This window comes from Haematobia irritans, chromosome 3, assembly GCF_050003625.1.
Source record: "Haematobia irritans isolate KBUSLIRL chromosome 3, ASM5000362v1, whole genome shotgun sequence".
NCBI lineage: Eukaryota > Metazoa > Arthropoda > Insecta > Diptera > Muscidae > Haematobia > Haematobia irritans.
Window position 1 is genome coordinate 1,133,366 of NC_134399.1, and position 25,895 is coordinate 1,159,260.

General features: G+C 34.1%; 1 protein-coding gene and 1 long non-coding RNA gene across 6 annotated transcripts in view; one reads left to right on the forward strand and one right to left on the reverse strand.

Moving 5' to 3' along the window:
• eag (potassium voltage-gated channel protein ether a go-go) overlaps positions 1-25,895 on the forward strand; it is a 204,109-nt gene that overhangs the window by 91,573 nt on the left and 86,641 nt on the right. For all 5 annotated transcript variants that reach the window (XM_075299102.1, XM_075299104.1, XM_075299105.1 and 2 more), the window contains one exon: positions 21,241-21,361. In XM_075299102.1, the coding sequence (XP_075155217.1) occupies positions 21,241-21,361 (121 nt within the window). The remainder of the gene's footprint in view (positions 1-21,240; positions 21,362-25,895) is intronic.
• LOC142228622 (uncharacterized) overlaps positions 1-25,895 on the reverse strand; it is a 288,986-nt gene that overhangs the window by 8,472 nt on the left and 254,619 nt on the right. The window contains exon 5 of the long non-coding RNA XR_012720223.1: positions 6,665-7,103. This is a non-coding gene — a long non-coding RNA (uncharacterized LOC142228622). The remainder of the gene's footprint in view (positions 1-6,664; positions 7,104-25,895) is intronic.

The window sequence follows — 25,895 nt, forward strand, 5'->3', positions numbered from 1 at the left end:
ACGAAATAGGCGCTTGATAAATAAATGTTTGTGGATTTGGTGAATGCATTACAGGTACAGTGGTACCGACAACTGGAGGTGGAGGAACACTATTTTGGTAAGAATGGTTTTGTTGTTCATTTACGGCATTTGGCACTTGGGGTGCAGTAGATTGGTGCGTTGTTCCACTACCCGTGGTGTTATTTGCGACAGTCGTATCCACATTGTTATCTACGGGTGAATGAGCGCTATTGCTGGAGTATTGTAATACAGAGTTTGCACTAACATTGGTTGTTGTATTTTGATCTGAGGGTGGCATGTTGATTTGGCTTGCTGTGTTTTGACATGTTTGAAGAGGTACATCAAAATATGAAGTTTCATCGGCCAAATAGGTTATCTGGTCATGTGATTGAATGTTAGTAGGTTCTTGGGCCGTTTCTTGTTCTTGCGCTATTTCAGACTGTTGATCGTGAGGTAATCTGTTTACCCAATTTTGAACTGATTGTGACCGAATCGAATTGCTATCATTATGGGTTTCAGCTTCTTCAAGGAGGCTATACTTTTTACTTATAAACTCCAAATTGAGATTTCGCTCTTCTTCGAGCCTCTGTAGCTGTAGTTGTATACTTCGTGACTGGGATTGATGAGATCGGGTAGAACTATGACTTCTGCCACTAGGAGCTGGGGACGATGGCCTAACTAATGAACACTGACGGCAAGTATGGCTCGTTTTATCAGCAGTTATAAGGCAATTTTTATGACAAAGTCTATTGCATTTTATACATGAGACCATGTTTGTGTCAGGGGGATTAGCACACACTGGGCAGATATTACCATTTTTGTTTTGACCCTTTGAAATGTATGAATCCATAGTACTTACTGTGAGGTTGGCAATTTATTTGGCGCTATAGGTGAGTCAGGTGGAGATGATATATTATACAAAAAGAATTTTAAAATGTTAAGAAGGCAATCGGCCAGGTCTAGCAGCTTCCACGGGGATTTTGAATAAAACACACCAGCTTAACAAAAGGCTTGATTTATTACGGCAAAGTGTATTATATATATTAAAATTCTTTTTGGTATGGAAACCACTAGATGTATTTTGCAAATATTCGGACTATAAATCTATCTCCAGATCACGGCGCATTGGCCAACGTACAACTATGGACTGACACTGTAAAAATGGCGAATACCAAGGGACGCTACTTGACAATTACTTTGCAAAATTTCGATAAATAAAATAAGACATCAAATAAATATATTTAGACGATTAGTAACTAATTCTTATCTAAATATCCGATACAGTGTTGCCAGACGTAAAATAAAATAAAAACGTATTCAAATTAAGGCGATTTTGCATTTAGCGTTAACAATGGCTGTGAGCATTTATTGCTGTGTTTTTTTGGGTGTGAAATTAATATGACCCTGGAGTTTTTTTCTACGTTGGCGAATGGAATGTCGTAATTCATTTCGTTTAGGTTGAGTGCTAGCATTTAGCCTTATTATGTATGCATTGAAGTAATTCCCCGGTCTCTCAAGGGAATGCATACTTAGGTTAAAGTGTTATTAATATCAGAGACATGACTAACGTTTTTATTTAAAGCATTTCAAAATGAATTAAAATTCGAGGAAACAATTCAAAGGGAAAAATTGCAAATGAGTTGTTACATCAAAATGAAAATTAATTTAATCCTCCACAGCTTTTTGTTAAATATAAAATTTACATACTTGGATTGGGGGATTGGGGAAGTCTCAAAATGTTTAAGAAGCTTAAGTTTTATTTCATCCTTGCAAACATTTTCCAAAATTAATTTTTATAATTGGTGGAAATTGGTTTTAATTCTAAAACAAACCCTAATAAAATTAGCCATTATTGAAATTAAAATGTCTTTATAAGAATGTAATAAGCTAATAAAGCGTTAGATATTATAAATTTTTTTTAGGAATTGCAAATATAATCTAAATTTATTAAAAATATAAGAAAATTAATAATAATCATACGTCACATAGTACAGTCACATATGCCTTTAATTAAGTATCAATGAATGTATTAATTGTCTGGAATTATTACGTTTTTGGGATAAAATCTAAATGACAAAAAAGGGTTACATTTAAAGCATTCCAAAGTGAACTAAAATGTAAATCATCCTCAGCTCTTTGTTAGGCATAAAGTTTAAATACAGAATTTGTGAATTTTAAGACTTCCCCAAAAAATTACCGCATTACAGAAGTTGCAAAAGGGCTTTAGTTCCGCTTAATTTTTATAAAATAGTTGAAAATTTGTCTTAATTGTAAATTAAACCGAAATATCTTTTTCCTTTATTAGAATTTAAATATATTACAATGAGACCTATCAATCGTGGACAATCTGAAAACCGGACACTTCTCAAAAATGGATACCTCCCAAATGTGGACAAACTTTGGCGACCGTGAGTGTCCATTTCAAAGAGGTTTCACTGTATTTAATTTTATTGAAAAAGTGATTGGCTTTGGCAAATTTCGTTAAGAATTGATATTTTCCACAAAAATAAGAAAATTAATAGTACTCATACGTCACATAGTCCAGTATCGAGGGCTGTCAATAAAACTTATGTAATGATTTAACTGAATGATTTTTTGTAATCAGAATTTACTTTAAAACATTTTAAAGTAAATGAAAATTTGAGGAAATAAATCAGTTGGGGGAATAAAATGGAAAAGAAGAATTGATATTTTCCACAAAAATAAGAAAATTAATAGTACGCATAAGTCACATAGTCCAGTATCGAGGGCTATCAATAAAGCTTAAGTAACGATTTAATTGAATGATTTTTTGTAATCGAAATTAAATTTAAAACATTTTAAAGGAAATGAAAATTTGAGGAAATAAATCAGTTGGGGGAATAAAATGGAAAAGAATGGAAGGAAAATTAATGTAATCCTCCTCAAGATTTTATACATATACAATTCACTTATTTGTAAAAGGATTAGGAAATTTTTTATGGATTAAAAACAGCTTTATAACAGACTGGAAGAATGCATTAAGCTTCACGTGAGATTTCCAATTTTTTCTGTAAGTAAGGAGTTGTGGGAAATTTGTGTGAATTGCCTAAAACCTGGCGCTATTATAAAAAAAAGTTCACCACTGTGGTACCACAATGGACTGAATAGTCTAAGTGAGCCTGATACATCGGGCTGCCACATAACCTAACCTAACCTAACCTAACCTATTATAAAAAATAATTTGAATTTTTCCCATTATTTATTAACAATTGGCAAATTTATTCTAGTATTGCTAAATCCATCAATAAATTAATACTAATCATACGTCACATAGTCCATCAATAAATTAATACTAATCATACGTCACATAGTCCAGTCAAGGGCAAAATATCAGAGAATGAATGAGTTGTATGAATTGATTTATTATTATTTTTTTGCATACAATAAAAATGATAATACTGATTGACCTTCAAGTGTCTCATTATTCCGGCCAAACTAAACACGTGTTGCCAGTCCTTGTCACAAGGTAGTCTAATCCAAAAAAGGCCCTCTTCCTAATGACATTGCTTACATTATAGGTTTTTGTTCAACTTCGAGCAAAAATGTTTCCCAAGAAAAACCACTTCCTGTACTGCACAAAAGACCCCCTTTTTATTGATACAAGAAAGTAAGAGAAAAAAAACAAAAAACTCTAACAAAGCCAGCCAATGTTAAGGACGACAGTTTCTTGTGATAAAAACCATTCGCGAAAATAGCGGCAAATCCACAAAAGGATTTTGCTATGACAAGGGTTACGAAAGACAAAAGGCAAACAAATGCCACGTGTAAGAACGGAAATGTATTAATGTGACCATAAACATGGTTCATACATAGCGTGAAATAATTCAATCTGTTCATTTGAAATATGTAACACTCCTTCCTAATGGTTATCCTTCCATTCTTTATGACTATAATTTTCCCTCTTCATTAAATGTAGGTAATTTAAATCTTTTTCCAAGAAAAGAAATAAATGACATAGAGTTAAATGTAAATGGCAATGGGAGCAAATGTTTCTTATCACCATGGTTTAGTTATTACACTATGCAACAAAAAATTTGTAGAAATATTTATGGTGTACGTAATTTTTTTTGAAAATTTAATGTAGATATTTCTTTGTTTTGCTTTTATATTAAATATCTTGAATGATTTAAGTGGGTTGGTTTTTTTTTTTAATCACTCATTTCTGTCGATCTCTTTTAAGAACTAGACATTTTACATTTTATTCAATTAGTCCCAAAACTAGGACTTTTGGCTTTTCTGAGCTCCTCAAAACGATATGCCAATAAAGGCCCATATCGTATACCATCTACCATAGATGCATATTTCCGACAATATAATCAAACTTATAAAATCCAAAATTATATAGTACTATCCAACCTTTTGTCTGACTGTTATAGTCAAGCTGCAATCTTCAATAATGAAGATATCTTTGTGAAATTATCAATGTTTTTTTTTTTTTTTTTTTTTTGGGGACAGCTCAAAATTCGATTGGGGCCTTATTGCTTAATTTTCTGATATTTCTTCATATAAACCGGTCTCCTATATGATTTATTGAGGTTCTAGAATAGACCTGCCATTGGCCAACATCAGTCCTGCTTTTTGAGTAGCTCTAAGACAACATTTTTATCCGATTTTATATAAATTTTGCATGTGCCGGTCCTTATATTTTCTTAATTTTTGATTTTATTTAATTTATCCACAAATAATTATTTTATCCAAATCATAATTTGATATAACTCCTTTGTAGACTACCTACAGAGGTCACTCCTTGAATGTCTAACAAAGGAAAATTTAATCTGATACTGAAATCCTCAATACCTTCATATTAGTCTACCATAATTTTAGTAAAGCATATGCTTTTGCAAACACAAAACCATATGGTGAATGATATATTAAAAATTGTATAGCACTTGAAATGTTAATCTTGTTTTCATGCTTATAATATTTTGTTGTTGTCTTTTTTTTCTCTCTTGAAAATTTTCTTTTTCCAATATAATTTTCCTATTACATTCTGGACTTGTTCAGTTCCATGGAAAAAGCTATAGGAAAAATAGACTATGGTAATACGTGTCACTGGGATTTCGTGTTAAGCATTTTTATTTTTCGTTTTTCTAGACATGGCAAAAGCCATGTACAGAACCTTTTCTCTCTCTCTTTCGATTTCATTTCATGTCTTGGTACAATTGAGTTCCATTTTGCTTGCTGCTGCCCAAGAAATACACCAGTAACTAAGTGACATTCTCTATAGACCACCATTAGCATGAGGAAGGTATGGTTGCACCCATCCCATGGAGGGCATAACCAACTATCAACCGGCAAACCATGAAGCCAGCAAGGAACCCAATATATGGGTTAAGTTTAATTTCGTATGCACGCAAAGAATGTTCAATGTCCTTGACAGAAACTAGCATGACTACGACGAGGACAATAACAGCAACTGTGAAGAAGAGAAGAAATATGGAAAACGACAACATTTTCACCATTTTCTAGGGTTAGAGGCAATAATTCTAGGCATTTTCGTAAGCTTCGACGTGCCTAATAGTCTGTCGTATAGAAAAACTGACAAACTGAGAAAGGACTCTGTTTTTACCTCTTCACCTCATATATCCTTGTGATAGTTGGGTAATAAAGGCCTTAACTCTAGTATTTTTTTTTTGGGCTACGAAATATCCTCAGGTTTACATTATTCCTTCATAGCCCTCCACCGGTGAATGAGTTTAAGGAAGACTTAAAAATTTTTTAACAATTTTTAACACAACATTTTTATAAGCTGTATATTCATATTTTATTATAAATTCTTAGAGGGATACTGATTTCTCTAACCACGTTTTGTTCATAAAATTTTGAAGGCATGACTATGTCGAGAAAAAAAATGAAATTAAATTAAAAATATAAAATTAAGTTTTTTTATAATAAAAATAATTTAAATTTTTAGCTGATGGCCTCTGAAGCCAATGCTACTTTTCCTTCTAATCTTATTTTTATATTATACTATAAGTCTAATTATACCCTGCGCCACACTGTGGAACAGGGTATTATAAGTTAGTGCATATGTTTGCAAAACCCAGAAGGAGACGAGATAAACACATGGTGTCTTTGGCAAAAACGCTCAGGGTGGACTCCTGAGTCGATATAGCCATGTCCGTCTGTCTGTGAACACATTTTTGAAATCAAAGTCTAGGTCACAGTTTTAGTCCAATCGACTTAAAATTTGGCACCAGTATGTGTTTTGGCTCAGAATAGAACCCTGTTGATTTTGGAAGAAATCGGTTCAGATTTAGATATAGCTTCCATATATATCACTCGCCCGATATGGACTACTAATATGGTCTCAGAAGCCAGAGACCCCAATTTGGTTGCAATTTTGCACTAGGAGTACAATTAATAGTGTAGTCAAGTGTGCCAAATTTTATTGAAATCGGTTCAGATTTAGATATAGCTCCCATATATATCGTTCGCACGATTTACACTCATATGACTCATATGACCATAGTGCCCAACTCCATGGTAATATCATGTACCAAATTTCAACCAGATCGAATAAAATTTGTTTTATAAAGAAACTCTGAAAGTCAATTCTGGGATCGGTTTATATGGGAGCTATATCTAATTATGGACCGATAAGGACCAATTTTTACATGGTTGTTAGAGGGAGTATACTTACATCGCTTACAAAATTTCAACCGGATCGGATGAATATCCTTCGATACAAATTTATCTTAGTTGTCATTGCCAAATGTTATCCAAATCCATTTATCCCAAAAAACAGTGTGTTCAACTGGTATTACCCACACGCTCCATACTGTATTTAAATTTAAGTGCTTTAAAATTCTCCGTAAGTCCTTATTCGGTGATGCTAAAATGTGGTGGCTGTGGCAGTTACCATTTTTCAAAAATTCGCTTTATTCCATCATCATCATCATGGTATAGCCATTTTCGTTGGCAAAAGTAAACCAGCGCTTAAAGTAAACCCATTATCCTGTGTATGCCCCTAAAAACTATGCGCCAGTTTGGAAAAGAGTGGGGTCCCCTCATACATATTCATGTGTATGTGCATTTTTAATTCCATTTGCATTCATTTTAGCCATTTTACTTAAGTAATTCTGTAAAAACAAACATAGAGTAGGGATGATAATAGGAGAAATATAAAATGTATTAATTAAAAAAAAATGTTATTATTTATTTATTTATTATTTTTTTGGCTTGAGAAAACGATTTGAAAAATTTTTCTGCAATTGTGTGACTTTAAAAACACAATTGCAAAACATTCCAAATTCCTTGAAAAATGTAAAGGGTGATTCTTTTGAGGTTAGGATTTTCATGCATTAGTATTTGACAGATCACGTGGGATTTCAGACATGGTGTCAAAGAGAAAGATGCTCAGTATGCTTTGACATTTCATCATGAATAGACTTACTAACGAGCAACGCTTGCAAATCATTGAATTTTATTACCAAAATCAGTGGCAGAAAATCCGCTTTTTTATCGACAAATTTTGTTCAGCGATGAGGCTCATTTCTGGTTGAATGGCTACGTAAATAAGCAAAATTGCCGCATTTGGAGTGAAGAGCAACCAGAAGCCGTTCAAGAACTGCCCATGCATCCCGAAAAATGCACTGTTTGGTGTGGTTTGTACGCTGGTGGAATCATTGGACCGTATTTTTTCAAAGATGCTGTTGGACGCAACGTTACGGTGAATGGCGATCGCTATCGTTCGATGCTAACAAACTTTTTGTTGCCAAAAATGGAAGAACTGAACTTGGTTGACATGTGGTTTCAACAAGATGGCGCTACATGCCACACAGCTCGCGATTCTATGGCCATTTTGAGGGAAAACTTCGGAGAACAATTCATCTCAAGAAATGGACCGGTAAGTTGGCCACCAAGATCATGCGATTTGACGCCTTTAGACTATTTTTTGTGGGGCTACGTCAAGTCTAAAGTCTACAGAAATAAGCCAGCAACTATTCCAGCTTTGGAAGACAACATTTCCGAAGAAATTCGGGCTATTCCGGCCGAAATGCTCGAAAAAGTTGCCCAAAATTGGACTTTCCGAATGGACCACCTAAGACGCAGCCGCGGTCAACATTTAAATGAAATTATCTTCAAAAAGTAAATGTCATGGACCAATCTAACGTTTCAAATAAAGAACCGATTAGATTTTGCAAATTTTATGCGTTTTTTTTTAAAAAAAAGTTATCAAGCTCTTAACAAATCACCCTTTATATTTTCTCATAATTTTTTGTGTAGAAACTTACGTTTCATTTGCATACAATTTAAAAAAATAAGCCCCCTTAGTATAACTGGAATATGAGTAATCGGCAATTACTTTTTGGACATGATTTCCATATAATAGAGAATTATATTAACTGACCTTTGCATTCAACAGCCAATACCTTAATTGCATTTATAAAATTCCCATCCCAATTGGCATCCCTAATCTCTTCATATAAATCCACTGAAAACATGCTACTCTTCCATCTAACCAAAATGTAAGCAAAGAGAGCAGCTATGTCATGGAAAATACGAAAATTACATAAAATGTCATAAACAACAATGGAAGAACAACATCAACAACAAAAGATAACTAAACCAAATTATATGGCGCCCCGGGGATATCCCTCGTCTCTCAGTGACAACGGGAAAAAATTTCGCCAAATGTCGAAAATGACGGAAAATGTCAAAAACACGCACACACACATAACCAGCACTCCCAGGACCCATCGCATGGATAGTGGATGAAAGAGGAAGTATCATTGGTAGCACCAACATGACATTGTATTGTTTATTTAAAGCAAGTAATTTGGCCAAGTTAAATGGCAAAAGATAAAGAAAGAAAGAAAGAAAAAAGTAACGAACTTGAATTTAAATTTTGTTTGATCTTTTTATTTTGCGTACCATATTTTTTTTAGAAGACTTTGTAAACAATTTTCAAGGTTAATAGTAATTGGTTTTAAACTGTTTTCTAAGTTAATAAAATAAAACAAAAAGTTTGTTTGGATGGCTCATTTATGGGAAATCTTAAAAAAAATGAATAAATATCATTAGTTTGTTTCTTTGAGTATACATGGAAATGGCTGCTTGGTATTGGTTGTTAGGAATTGGGGTTACCGTAATAGATACTATTCTCACCCAACTAGCGTTTTGCCCTTTGACGGACGAAGGCCATTCATGGGGGGCTTCAAACAAGAAAAAACTGAAGGTTTACAATTTGAAAATAACCACATTAAAAATATATCGTCAAATGACTATGATACTGTGCCGTTTTAGATGTAGATTCTCAGCTTTGTACTATGCCTGGACCAACAGTATAATGGTGTTCTGGATAGCTCCTCCAGTACTAAAAGAAAACAGTCCTAATTTTAGGAAATTAGTACTACGATGCGTATACGCTATAAAAAAATGTAATAGCACACATACGCATCGTGGAACACAATGTTAGTAAAAAAAATATGGGAAACATTTAAATCTGAAACAATTTTAAGGAAACTTCGCAAAAGTTTATTTATGATTTTTCGCTCGATATATATGTATTAGAAGTTTAGGAAAATTAGAGTCATTTTCACAATTTTTCGATTAAGCAGTTGCGATTTTACAAGGAAAATGTTAGTATTTTGACCATTTTTGTCGAAATCTGAAAAACATATATATGGGATCTATATCTAAATCTGAACCGATTTCAACCAAATTTGGCACGCATAGCTACAATTTTACTCCCTGTGCAAAATTTCAACTAAATCGGAGTTAAAAATTGGTCACTGTGGTCATATGAGTGTAAATCGGGCGAAAGCTATATATGGGAGATATATCTAAATCTGAACCGATTTCAACCAAATTTGGCACGCATAGCTACAATGCTAATTCTACTTCCTGTGCAAAATTTCAATTAAATCGGAGTAAAAGATTGGCCACTGTGGTCATATGAGTGTAAATCGGGCGAACGATATATATGGGAGATATATCTAAATCTGAACCGATTTCAATCAAATTTGGCACACATGACTATATTACTAATTGTACTCCTAGTGCAAAATTTCAACCAAATTGGGCCACAACTCTGGCTTCTGGGGCCATATAAGTCCATATCGGGTGAAATATATATATGGAAGCTATATCTAAATCTGAACCGATTTCAATCAAATTTGGCACACATGACTATACTACCAATTGTACTCCTTGTGCAAAATTTCAAGCTAATCGGGATAAAACTCTGGCTTCTGGGTCCATATAAGTGCATATCGCATTGGCACATGTTCCTAATTTGGGTCAGAATAGAACCATATTGATTTTGGAATAAATCGGTTCAGATTTAGATATAGCTCCCATATATATCTTTCGCCCGATATGCACTAATATGGACCCAGCAGCCAGAGTTTTATACCGATTTGCTTGAAATTTCGTACAAACATAACACTTAGTCGTGTAGTCAAGTGTGCAAAATGTGATTGAAATCGGTTCAGATTTAGATATAGCTCCCATATATATTTCGCCCGATATGGACTTATATGGCCCCAGAAGCCAGATTTTTGGCCGAGTTTGGTTGAAATTTTGCACTAGGAGTACAATTAGTAGTATAGTCAAGTGTGCAAAATTTCATCGAAATCGGTTCAGATTTAGATATAGCTCCCATATATATGTATCACCCGATTTGGTCAAATTTGGCCGTAAACCGCTTATTTATCAACCGATCGTACTCAAAGTTGGCTAAATGTAATCTTCTATAGCTCGAAATCGGTTCAGATTTAGATATAGCTCCTATATATATGTATCGCCGATTTGGTCAAATTTGGCCGTAAACCCCTTATTTATCAACCAATCGTACTCATAGTTGGCTAAATGTAATCTTCTATAGCTCTAACTATATGTGCGAAATTTCATCGAAATCGGTTCAGATTTAGATATAGCTCCCATATATATGTATCGGCCGATTTGGTCAAATTTGGCCGTAAACCGCTTATTTATCAACCGATCGTACTCAAAGTTGGCTAAATGTAATCTTCTATAGCTCGTCTGTCCATGTATTTGTTGTTCACAGGATTCCGGTCGCAATTATCACCGTATTGGATGAAATTTGGTAGAGGGTGTTTTTTGGGCACAAGGACGAACGCTATTGAATTTGAAATCGGATCAAATTTAGATATAGCTCCCATATATATGTATCGCCCGATTTCGACAAATGGAGTCACGTTGCGCTTTTTTACAAACCGATCGTCATCAAATTTTGCACATAGTAAACTTTTTCATCACCCTTTAAGTCTGCAAAATTTCATCGAAATCGGTTCAGATTTAGATATAGCTCCCATATATGTATCGCCCGATTTGGTCAAATTTGGCCGTAAACCCCTTATTTATCAACCGATCGTACTCATAGTTGACTAAATGTAATCTTCTATAGCTCTAACTGTATGTGCGAAATTTCATCGAAATCGGTTCAGATTTAGATATAGCTCCCATTTATATATGTATCGCCCGATTTGGTCAAATTTGGCCGTAAACCGCTTATTTATCAATCGATCGTACTCAAAGTTGGCTAAATGTAATCTTCTATAGCTCGAAATCGGTTCAGATTTAGATATAGCTCTCATATATATGTATCGCCCGATTTTGCCAAATTTGGCCGTAAAACCCTTATTTATCAACCGATCGTAACCAAGAATGGCTAAATCTAATCCTCTCTAGCACTTACTGTATGTGCAAAATTTCATCGAAATCGGTTCAAATTTTAGATATAGCTCCCATATATATGTATCGCCCGATTTTGAAAAATTTGCCCCTAATAACCTTATTTTTGACCATAGGGGCCTCATTTATTAACTGATCGTACTCAAATTTTACACAAAGTGACCTTCTCTGGTATCAATCATACCTGCAAAATATAATACAAATTGGTTCAGATTTAGATATAGGTCCCATATATATGCATCGCTCGATTTTGTCATATTTGGCCATAATACTCTTATTTATTAACCTATGTTATTCAAATTTTGATGTACTAGCTGATCGTATTTAGACTTACATATAGCTCTTACATAAATCTATTGCCCTATTTGCAGAAATTTGGATTTATTACCCAACTAATTGACCGATTTCCTCTTTTTTAATAATGGACTCAATATTAGTGGCGTACTAACTCTTTTGATGCAAAATAAACTATAGCTCCTAATATAAGACATTTCTGCTCAGATTGTGACAGGACACCCATAAACATGTACCCCCCGTTATGTTCACCAAAACCTATACCAATGATACCCCACAAATGCCTATGTTTACTAATTCTGTAGGGGTGATTTAGGGTATGATATAGTCGGCCCCGCCCGACTTTCTACTTTACTCACTTGTTTATAACAAAATTTAAATAATTTGTATAGTAATATTAATTTTTAATTTGGTTTTAAAATTTTTGAACAAACAACAAGTAAGGAAAGTCTAAAGTCGGGCGGGGCCGACTATATTATACCCTGCACCACTTTGTACATCGAAATTTTCGATACCATATCACATCCGTTAAATGTGTTGGGGGCTATATATAAAGGTTTTTCCCAAATACATACATTTAAATATCACTCGATCTGGACAGAATTTGATAGACTTCTACAAAATCTATAGACTCAAAATTTAAGTCGGCTAATGCACTAGGGTGGAACACAATGTTAGTAAAAAAATATGGGAAACGTTTAAATCTGAAGTAATTTTAAGGAAACTTCGAAAAAGTTTATTTATGATTTATCGCTCGATATATATGTATTAGAAGTTTAGGAAAATTAGAGTCATTTTTACAACATTTCGACTAAGCAGTGGCGATTTTAGAAGGAAAATGTTGGTATTTTGACCATTTTTGTCGAAATCAGAAAAACGTATATATGGGAGCTATATCTAAATCTGGACCGATTTCAACCAAATTTGGCACGCATAGCAACAATGCTAATTCTACTCCCTGTGCAAAATTTCAACAAAATCGGAGTTAAAAATTGGCCTCTGTGGTCATATGAGTGTAAATCGGGCGAAAGCTATATATGGGAGCTATATCTAAATCTGAACCGATTTCAACCAAATTTGGCACGCATAGCTACAATGCTAATTCTACTCCCTGTGCAAAATGTCAACTAAATCAAAGCAAAAAATGGGCTCTGTGGTCATATGAGTGTAAATCGGGCGAAAGCTATATATGGGAGCTATATCTAAATCTGAACCGATTTCAACCAAATTTGGCACGCATAGCTACAATGCTAATTCTACTCCCTGTGCAAAATTTCAACCAAATTGGGGTAAAACTCTGGCTTCTGGGACAGTATTAGTCCATATCGGGCGAAAGATATATATGGGAGCTATATCTAAATCTGAACCGATTTCAATAAAATTTGGCACACTTTACTATAGTGCTAATTGTTCTTCTTGTGCAAAATTTTAAGCAAATTAGGGTGAAAATCTGGCTTTTGGGGCCATATAAGTCCATATCGGGCGAAATATATATATGGGAGCTATATCTAAATCTGAACCGATTTCTTCCAAAATCAATAGGGATCTATTCTAAGCCAAAACACATACTTGTGCCAAATTTGAAGTCGATTGGACTAAAACTGCGACCTAGACTTTGATTACAAAAATGTGTTCACGGACAGACGGACAGACGGACAGACGGACATGGCTATATCGACTCAGGAGCCCACCCTGAGCATTTTTGCCAAAGACACCATGTGTCTATCTCGTCGTTAAAAATTTGAAAAAAAAATCGCATTGCAAAAAATTTAATCAAAATAATTTCCTGTGCAATTAAACTAAAGAACATCTTTGGGTGGACATTTTCGGAAATGCTTTTAAAGTTGTGCCTTTAGATCAACTTCCATTTTTTTGCTGGAAACCTATGCATTCATATTTCCCAGAGACATCGCAGAAGGATGAAGAAATGGAAACTTCTTCCTTTATCAGTGAATGGTGTTGGATTCATTTTCATATCAAATAAGGAAAGTTTCCTTATTCGATATAAATTCATATAACAAGGCTTTTTGTATTGAAGAGATTTCTTTGAGGTTTTACCATAGACAAAGTTTAGGTATTTGTCAGTGTCTGCCATTGTACTAATGAGATAAAATTCAACTCAATTAATATTAATTATAAATTGAAATACATGTTGTCACATCAAACAATGCGAAATTTTGCCCCGAATTCAGTATTTCTCAAGAACATCCATAAATCCTTATTATCAATTCTATGTTGGACATAACATTCTATTTAGTATTCCATTCACTTGCAATATTTAAGCCAGAAGCACACTCCTTCAGATACCAGTGACATTTCAATTTTCTGTGAACAGGTCACAAGTTGATTTAGCATCGCTGTTGCTGAATACTTAATCAATTTTTATTGTTGATTACTGAGAAAAAGAAAGCGTGAAAAAAATGGAGTCAAAGAAAAGATTTTAGCTAGAAAAAGGTAACTCAAGTTTTAGAAGGACATTAGCATATTAACTACATAAATCCTTTTAATTTTGCAAAAATCAATAACGTGGCTACTAAATTATTGGATTACAGTGAAAGAAATTAGACATTTAAAGGTCAATAAATTGGTGTTAGACCGTGAGTTGTCAAGGTTGGACAAATATCCTATGTACTTGTTTTTATTCAATCCTATTCAAAATTATGTTATATTTAAAGCCTATCCCGGACGTTACTACTGAACAAAAGTATTTTCTATTCCATCAACGAAACATTTTGAAAGAATTGCAGCAGCATTTTACTACAAAACATTAACGTTTACTCCCATTAATATAAACTAATTTCTTCGAAATTTGTTAAATTTGAGGACATTGCACATTATACAGTCAAAGTAGAAAAGAAAAGCAAACAATATTCATAGAAATGCTTATAGAATAGACGTTGCCTATTAAATGATATTGTAGCAGGTTGGCTGATAAGTCCCCGGTCTGACACATAGATGGCGTCGCTAGTATTAAATGCATATTATTATTATATAGTACCAACCTTCAAATAAGTCAATTAGTTTGTGAGATAGAGCGTCTTTTGTGAAGCAACTTTTGTTATTGTGAAAAAATGGAAAAAAAGGAATTTCGTGTTTTGATAAAATACTGTTTTTTTCTGAAGGGAAAAAATACGGTGGAAGCAAAAACTTGGCTTGATAATGAGTTTCCGGACTCTGCCCCAGGGAAATCAACAATAATTGATTGGTATGAAAAATTCAAACGTGGTGAAATAAGCACGGAGGACGGTGAACGCAGTGGACGCCCGAAAGAGGTGGTTACCCACGAAAACATCAAAAAAATCCACAAAATGATTTTGAATGACCGTAAAATGAAGTTGATCGAGATAGCAGAGACCTTAAAGATATCAAAGGAATGTGTTGGTCATATCATTCATCAATATTTGGATATGCGGAAGCTCTGTGCAAAATGGGTGCCGACCTCACATTTGACCAAAAACAACAACGTGTAGATGATTCTGAGCGGTGTTTGCAGATGTTAACTCGTAATACACCCGAGTTTTTCCGTCGATATGTGACAATGGATGAAACATGACTCCATCACTACACTCCTGAGTCCAATCGACAGTCGGCTGAGTGGACAGCGACCGGTGACCGGTCTCCGAAGCGTGGAAAGACTCAAAAGTCCGCTGGTAAAGTAATGGCCTCTGTTTTTTTGGGATGCGCATGGAATAATTTTTATCGATTATCTTGAGAAGAGAAAAACCATCAAGAGTGACTATTGGAGCGTTATTGGAGCGTTTGAAGGTCAAAATCGCGGCAAAACGGCCCCATATGAGAAGAAGAAAAAAGTGTTGTTCCACAAAGGCAACGCACCGTGCCACCAGTCATTGAGAACGATGGCAAAAATTCATGAATTTGGCTTCGAATTGCTACCCCGCCCACCGTATTCTCCAGATCTGGCCCCCAGCAACTTTTTCTTATTCTCAGACCTCAAAAGGATGCTCGCAGGGAAAAAATTTGGCTGCAATGAAGAGGCGATCGCCGAAACTGAGGCCTATTTTGAGGCAAAACCGAAGGAGTACTACCAAAATGGTACCAAAAATTGGAAGGTCGTTATAATCGTTGTATCGCTCTTGAAGGGAACTATGTTGAATAATAAAAACTAATTTTGACACAAAAAAAATGTGTTTTTCTTTGTTAGACCGGGGACTTATCAGCCAACCTGTTATATTCAGGAGAAGGCTGAAATGGAAGCGCCCGTTATATGAAGAGCTGGTGAATAGATTAATATGTAGGACCCAAACCGAATCATAATCCATCCTTCTGAAGATTATGGAAATATCCACTCGCCAGATACTGAATAATGTATAGTTAGGCGTGCTTACATTTGTATTTAGCATTTTCTTTTCAAAAACTCATTTGATCAAATCCCTTACTTCATTCGTCCATAAATAAAATGAAAATAATACACTTTCGCTTTTCTTTGAAAAATGTTTATGTGGATTTCTCATTCCTAAATGTATGCAATAAGTTATAAATAGCAAAATTTTAATGAAAACAAACAGGATGTTCCTTTTCTATTCCAGAAAAAAATTAAGAGTGCATTTTGTACCTGATTAGCTACACATGTAAAGGGTGATTTGTTAAGAGCTTGATAACTTTTTTTTTAAAAAAAAAACGCATAAAATTTGCAAAATATCATCGGTTCTTTATTTGAAACGTTAGATTGGTCCATGACATTTACTTTTTGAAGATAATTTCATTTAAATGTTGACCGCGGCTGCGTCTTAGGTGGTCCATTCGGAAAGTCCAATTTTGGGCAACTTTTTCGAGCATTTCGGCCGGAATAGCCCGAATTTCTTCGGAAATGTTGTCTTCCAAAGCTGGAATAGTTGCTGGCTTATTTCTGTAGACTTTAGACTTGACGTAGCCCCACAAAAAATAGTCTAAAGGCGTCAAATCGCATGATCTTGGTGGCCAACTTACCGGTCAATTTCTTGAGATGAATTGTTCTCCGAAGTTTTCCCTCAAAATGGCCATAGAATCGCGAGCTGTGTGGCATGTAGCGCCATCTTGTTGAAACCACATGTCAACCAAGTTCAGTTCTTCCATTTTTGGCAACAAAAAGTTTGTTAGCATCGAACGATAGCGATCGCCATTCACCGTAACGTTGCGTCCAACAGCATCTTTGAAAAAATACGGTCCAATGATTCCACCAGCGTACAAACCACACCAAACAGTGCATTTTTCGGGATGCATGGGCAGTTCTTGAACGGCTTCTGGTTGCTCTTCACTCCAAATGCGGCAATTTTGCTTATTTACGTAGCCATTCAACCAGAAATGAGCCTCATCGCTGAACAAAATTTGTCGATAAAAAAGCGGATTTTCTGCCAACTTTTCTAGGGCCCATTCACTGAAAATTCGACGTTGTGGCTCGTTAGTAAGTCTATTCATGATGAAATGTCAAAGCATACTGAGCATCTTTCTCTTTGACACCATGTCTGAAATCCCACGTGATCTGTCAAATACTAATGCATGAAAATCCTAACCTCAAAAGAATCACCCTTTAGATCCCTGTCATGAATTTAAATTATTTTCTTACCCCTTAAAGTAAGCAATTAAATTTTAAGTCTTTTATGGAACATTTTAACTTCATTCAAAAATATATAAACAACTAGAAAAATAATTCACTTTCGCAATCTTTGACAATTTAGTTATGTAGTTTTTCACTCCTAAAAGTATGCAATAAAGTTATAATGCTTCATAAGGAGCTAAAATTTTACGAAAACAAACGACATATTCCCTTCTTATTCCAGAAAAATATTAACAATGAAACTGTTACCAATTTAGCTGCACATGTAGATCCCTCTCATGAATTTACAAAATTTTCTTACTCTCAAAAGTATGCAATGACATTTGAAGAATATTATGGGAAGAGTTTAGCTCATATAAAAAAAAATTATGGAATATTTAACCCTTGTGCATTCCTTGGATAAGTGCCCTTTCTACGTGCGGATTATTATAGCGGATTATGGAAATATTTTATTTTTATTATTATCTTCTAAAAACGTGCTTTTCGTCCCTGTAATGGATAAATAAAAGTTTCAAAAAAATATCCATTAACTATAGGAATAAAAATTACATTTTAAAATCAAAGTTGGGTTAAATTGACCCAAGGAGTGCACAAGAGTTAAATAAAAAGAAAACTAATTCTCTTTCGCAATTCTTTGACAATTTAGTTATGTAGGTTTCTCACTTCTCAAAGTATGCAATATAGTTATAGCTCTTCATAACGAGCTAAAACTTTAATGAAAACAGACAAGATATATTTTTCCTATCCCAAAAAAAATTAAATGTGAAACTGATACCAATTTAGCTGCACTACATGTGCATCCCTCTCAAGACTTTACCAAATTTTCGCACTCCCAAAAGTATGCAATGAAATTTTAAAAATTTTGTGGGAAAGATTTAGTTTATATGAAACAATAGGGATCTTTTCACTAATAATATATTCAAATTGCATACACCTTTACATGTCTTTAGACCTCCATGATCTCTTCCAAAATGACTTATGCTATGGTTACACTGGGCAAATATTTCACAGGAAGCAAAAAAGAATCCGTCGCCACAGCCGAACCAAAAAATATATTTAGCTCATATTGGATATATAACATCATGGTAGGATTATTTTCCAATAACCGTATTTAGATATTTGGAAAATGGTTCTAGAAAAATGTTTGACACTCATTTTGGTCAAATATTTGCCTAGTGTGACCATAGCTTTAGGTTAGGTTAGGTTAGGTGGCAGCCCGATGTATCAGGCTCACTTAGACTATTCAGTCCATTGTGATACCACTTCTCTCTTATCACTGAGTGCTGCCCGATTCCATGTTAAGCTCAATGACAAGGGACCTCCTTTTTATAGCCGAGTCCGAACGGCGTTCCACATTGCATTGAAACCACTCAAGAGAAGCTTTGAAACACTCAGAAATGTCACCAGCATTACTAAGGTGGGATAATCCACCGCTGAAAAACTTTTTGGTGTTCGGTCGAAGCAGGAATCGAACCCACGACCTTGTGTATGCGATGCGGGCATGCTAACCATTGCACCACGGTGGTAGCTTTAGTCTATGCTATTTAATTTTACCTTCATTCCATAAACCTCATTGAGTTTTTTCTTTCGTAATTAGCATTGCCTTTTTTCCCATAATACACACAGCTGTTATTCCAATGTTTTTTGTTCTTCAATCTTCATTGGAGTATAAATTTTGTATCAGTTTTCGGTATTCACGCTTGTATTCAAGTGTCAATCTTTCTGGTGTAGTTAATATCCTTAAAAATGATGATCCATAAGGTGTATCAAAAGAACATTTCTTTAGATCTCCGCTGTTTAGCCTAGGCTAATGTCAGCTTTAGTTTTAATGTTATTCTGTCCGTGTTATTGGCATCTTTCCATGGAGAAAATTTTGCAGTTGATTGATGATTTACCGAATACATCACAAACAGCCCCTCTATTGCCATTTGGCCTACCAAAGAATTTGTCTCAATTTTCCTGATGCGTTCTTTATCTTTGGATGTTTCAACAATTTTATTGATTATTTTATTCAACAGCCATAGGATATTTGGATTGGACGAAGGTATCTATTTGCTATGATCAATCTAGAAATTGAAAATGAAAAGGTATTTGGAGGATATGACAGGTGACAGCAGATGGATTTCAGAGAATAGATTTTTATTTAACTACATTAAAGGAAAAATTCTAATCAATTTCTGTAATAAAAGAAGAACAAATATTTCTAACTCTAGAAGATTCAATTAAATGAACTGAAAGTTATTTGAATAATAATACAATTTTCGGAGATTTCTTTTCCATGATTTAATGAATATTTCTAATTTTGACTTAGAATTTTCCAAAAGTTTCTTTAATGTCAAACTACTGTATTATTTTCTTTCAGTGCATGAGAACAAAATATTCATGTTTTAAGTTTTGTTGCTTAAACTTTTCCTTTCTTATCCCAATGTTGGTCTTGTTAGAGCAAAATGACTTCAAGCATTAAATATAAGAAAAAGGCTAAAGTTTTCCCATGCAGATAAAACTTACAATTTCATCTATTGAGAAGAATGTAATGGATGTATATCTGCAAATAAATGCATTAACAATGAAATGTGTTTAACTTATAAGGCGAAACAAAAAAAAACTACAAGGAAAAATTACTCTTGAAACTTTATACCACAAAACTAAAGGGTGATTTGTTAAGAGCTTGATAACTTTTTTTTTAAAAAAAACGCATAAAATTTGCAAAATCTCATCGGTTCTTTATTTGAAACGTTAGATTGGTCCATGACATTTACTTTTTGAAGATAATTTCATTTAAATGTTGACCGCGGCTGCGTCTTAGGTGGTCCATTCGGAAAGTCCAATTTTGGGCAACTTTTTCGAGCATTTCGGCCGGAATAGCCCGAATTTCTTTGGAAATGTTGTCTTCCAAGGCTGGAATAGTTGCTGGCTTATTTCTGTAGACTTTAGACTTGACGTAGCCCCACAAAAAATAGTCTAAAGGCGTCAAATCGCATGATCTTGGTGGCCAACTTACCGGTCCATTTCTTGAGATGAATTGTTCTCCGAAGTTTTCCCTCAAAATGGCCATAGAATCGCGAGCTGTGTGGCATGTAGCGCCATCTTGTTGAAACCACATGTCAACCAAGTTCAGTTCTTCCATTTTTGGCAACAAAAAGTTTGTTAGCATCGAACGATAGCGATCGCCATTCACCGTAACGTTGCGTCCAACAGCATCTTTGAAAAAATACGGTCCAATGATTCCACCAGCGTACAAACCACACCAAACAGTGCATTTTTCGGGATGCATGGGCAGTTCTTGAACGGCTTCTGGTTGCTCTTCACTCCAAATGCGGCAATTTTGCTTATTTACGTAGCCATTCAACCAGAAATGAGCCTCATCGCTGAACAAAATTTGTCGATAAAAAAGCGGATTTTCTGCCAACTTTTCTAGGGCCCATTCACTGAAAATTCGACGTTGTGGCAGATCGTTCGGCTATTCATGATGAAATGTCAAAGCATACTGAGCATCTTTCTCTTTGACACCATGTCTGAAATCCCACGTGATCTGTCAAATACTAATGCATGAAAATCCTAACCTCAAAAGAATCACCCTTTACAATAAAGTTTTAATTTTGTTACAAAACAATTTAAATTCCAAATACAAAATATTTATTAGTAGAAAAAAAATAAATATATGCAGAACATTATAGTTAATTGTCATTTCTTTTATTCTATATTTGCAGCGGATAGTTCATTTCTATTAGCCAATGCCCAAATTGTGGATTTCCCTATCGTATATTGCAATGAATCCTTTTGTAAGATTAGTGGGTATAACCGGGCGGAGGTTATGCAAAAATCGTGCAGGTAAGTAATGAAACAGAAAATACAATTTCGTCAAGAATTATATAATGGTTATAATTAAAGGAGAGTTTTTTTTTCTGAGGGACGCAATTTTAGACGATCGAAGTTTTCGGATGTCTCTAAAACATTTTCATTTAAATTAAATAAAAAATGAAGAAAATCGTTGAACCACTTACCATAAATTCGGGTTTTATTGCTCTTGTCTAAAATTTCGTCTTAGAGATAATTTGTTTTTTTTTGCGTGTACATCACTCTAAAGGAAGGCAAGGGGGAGTTTGTTGTATAAAAATATTAGGTATTGTGTCTAATTAGTTTTTTTTTTTTTGTCATTGTTGTAGTTTTTTTGATTTCAGCTTAAAACCATGCATTGAGTAAACTACAAGTGTAGCTTAACCAACAGAGGAATATAATGTTGTCAAATTTATTTGGGCAAAGCCCTATAGAATGCACGATGGCTGGATGGACGCACGTTTCGGAATTACCACATTCCTCATCAGCATCCTCTACTTGCAGCAAAACTATAATCCAATTATTAGACTAAATTCAGGCAGTTCACTAAACCCAAAAGTAAACCACACTTGAACCTTCCGGAAAAAGGTTTTGCATGATAGCCGGCTTATGCCGAAATAAATTCATACAAACATATCTCTTTTCCTTTGCCACCGTCATTTTAATTTTTTAATTAATTTTTTTTTCTTGTTTTATTATATCAAATTTTATTCTTTGATTCAGGCTAATATATATATATATATATATATATATATATATATATATATATATATATATATATATATATATATATATATATATATATATATATATATATATATATATATATATATATATATATATATATATATATATATATATATATATATATATATATATATATATATATATATATATATATATATATATATATATAACATATGTGCAAATGTTTCGTTTAGCCACAAAAGAACGTGTTTTATTGCTTTTCTCTTTCTCCCATAATCTATACATTATGTTAAGTATTAAATAATTTACGAGTTTACTATTAATTATCTCAATAATTATGCAAAATCTCGATATTAATGCAAGACTGCATGATGCATGTTCAACAAAATATTTTTCCATTGTATTGAAGATAACAATCGGCGAAGATATTTTGGATAATTTGAAATGCAAATCCATCAATTCATTGCAAAATTAATTGATTATAATATTTCAATGAAGCAGAGGGTGGTGGTATAGATTAGTACACAAAACTCCCTCCCGAATGTATGCTACATAAAATGTAACGATATAATTACATGATAGCATGCAGGAATAGCTAATCGAATTTTCATCGAAATGAATAGAAATTCAATGATGAAAATTTATACCAGGAAAATTCCATTATATTTTCCCTACGGAAATTTTGAAAATATTTTGTTCAGTTTTTGTAAACAGTTTTTGTAAATAGTTTTTGGAAAATAACTATGACTAATATAAAAAAGCATAAATTCATCACTATAATCAATATTGGTGAATTGGGACATTCATTTAAATCCAAACTAATTAAATGGAAAATGTAAATTTATGACAAAGGAGTTAATGATTGTCTCTAAGCTTTTTTTATTTGTTCTTAAAGAAATCTTCTCAAAGAAATCTTCGATTATTTAGAAATTCATTCCTCGGAAAAGAAAACTCTTCTTTCAGTATATATACAAAAAAAAAAAAAAAACACACACACACACAAATAGAAAACTAAGAAAGTTTTAGCTGCTGTGGCATCAGTTAATGGATCCAAAAATTTTTGACCTCGTCATAAAGAGATTGGTAGCGATTGTGGGCCTAAGACGCGGCTTCTTTAAAATAAGGATATTTTTAAGGAGCCACCCAGCTTTAAACTTAAGCTGGTTTAGACTAAGTACAGTGACAGGGCGTTATTTTAGGCTCACTTAGACAATTTTATCTATTGTGGTATAGCAGGTGCTAAGGCTGGCCCTAACCATTCAGAGCTGGCCGATTCTATGTAAAGCTTAATTACAACACAAAAAAATTTTTTTTCTGATTCAATCATGAAATCTTCTTCAATCACAGAAATGATAGCATCTATTAAAAAATTAATAGAAGGTCAATTAAAAAATTAATTGATCCAATTAAAAAATTAATTATACTATTAATTTTTGTGATTGATTTCTGTTTCAATTAAAACAAGTATATACGGCCGTAAGTTCGGCCAGGCCGAATCTTATGTACCCTCCACCATGGATTGCGTAGAAACTTCTACGAAAGACTGTCATCCACAAATTTCAACTCACATGGTTGTTAAATATCATATACTACCACCACGTACCAAATTTCAACCAGATCGGATGAATTTTGCTTCTCCAAAAGGCACCGGAGGTCAAATCTGCGGATCGGTTTATATGGGAGCTATATATTATTATTGTTGGATACCATATACTAACATCACGTACCAAATTTCAACCGAATGGGAAGAATTTTGCTCTTCCAAGGTGCTCCGGAGGTCAAATCTGGGGATCAGTTTATATGGGGCCTATATATAATTATGGACCGATATCGACCAATTTTTGCATGGGTGTTTGAAGCCATATATTAACATCACGTATCAAATTTCAACTGAATCAGATGAATTTTGGTCTGCCAAGAGGCTCCGGAGGTCAAATCTGGGGATCGGATTATATGGGGGCTATATATAATTATGGACCGATATGGACCAATTTTTGTATGGTTGTTAGAGACCTATACTAACACCATGTACCAAATTTCAGCCCGATAGGATGAAATTTGCTTCTCTTAGAGGCTCCGCAAGCCTAATCGGGGGATCGGTTTATATGGGGGCTATATATAATTATAGAGCGATGAGAACCAATTTTTACATGGTTGTTAGAGACCATATACTAACACCATGTACCAAATTTCAGCCGGATCGGATGAAATTTGCTTCTCTTAGAGGCTCCGCAAGCCAAATTTGGGGGTCCGTTTATATGGGGGCTATACGTAAAAGTGGACCGATATGGACCAATTTTTGCATGGTTGTTAGAGACCATATACTAACATCATTTACCAAATTTCAGCCGGATCGGATGAAATTTGCTGCTTTTAGAGCAATCGCAAGCTAAATTTGGTGGTCCGTTTATATGGGGGCTATACGTAAAAGTGGACCGATATGGCCCATTTGCAATACCATCCGACCTACATCAATAAAAACTACTTGTGCCAAGTTTCAAGTCGATAGCTTGTTTCGTTCGGAAGTTAGCGTGATTTCAACAGACGGACGGACGGACATGCTCAGATAGACTCAGAATTTTCCACGACCCAGAATATACATACTTTATGGGGTCTTAGAGCAATATTTCGATGTGTTACAAACGGAATGACAAAGTTAATATACCCCCATCCTATGGTGGAGGGTATAAAAAGCCCCTAAAAATATGCACCACAAAAATGTATAACCAAAGAATTTAATAACAACAATGGGCATCATGCCATTTCTATCGTCACATATTCATAGATTATAATTAGTTGTTATTTAATGAAGCCCAAACTATTTTCACCCATTAGTTTAAATCTAATTATAATTATAAATAGCAACAAAAAAAAACAGTATCTCTATGAAAAATAAATCTCAATTAGGTAGGAAGGAAAACATAAAACACAAAACCACTTGCGGACCACACAAACATTTTTGGACAAATTTAAGCACATTCCCATTAATAATAATATAAACTATTTTTAAACAAAAGAGCAATTCTCAACAATGGTAGACCATTTAGATACTAATGAAGGATCTATCAAAAAAAAAAAATACGTAATGAACAAACTTGAGTACTTTATTCAATCGGAAACATGTGAGAAAATCCACTCTGCTGTTACTAGAGGTCTGCACAATTCCATTTGTAAATGCAGAGTACACGTGTACTTGCTACATGAGTACATCTATTTGAGAGAGTCGCAAAACTATTGGTACACATTTTGATGAACACCAAAAGCCACGAGTAACTTCTTGTTGCTACTCTGAGTCTTCACTACCAACAAACACATATTCCTCTTTCTCTCTTATTGAAGTGTACTCAGAGTGATCACGTCGAGTATGTTGCGAGAACAAAACTTCATAGAGTACTACATGTATTACGTGCAGTTTCAGAAATACAAAAAAAAAACAGTTACTCTCCATAATATCAGTTTTGGTTTGTTATAAAGAACGGCAAACTATGATTAATAATAATGGAAAGTTTTGCTTCGCACATAACTGAGAAATACTTGTGGTACCACGTGAAGTGAAGAGAATCCATGTTGTACTTTTTGTCAAGTACTTACATTTTTATTGTTCCTTTGTTTCGGAACACATATTGTTTCGGATAAGTACTTGGTGGTATTTGACAAGCAAGTGTTCTCTTCGCTTCACTACTTGCGCTCTGAGGGAAAGACAGTGTATGTACTATATTCGACAGCGAATTGCATACATGTAGTGAAAAGTTATTCGATGCAGACCTCTAGTTGTTACTCACTGAAAAATTTCATTAATAATAATTTTATTCTAAATTAA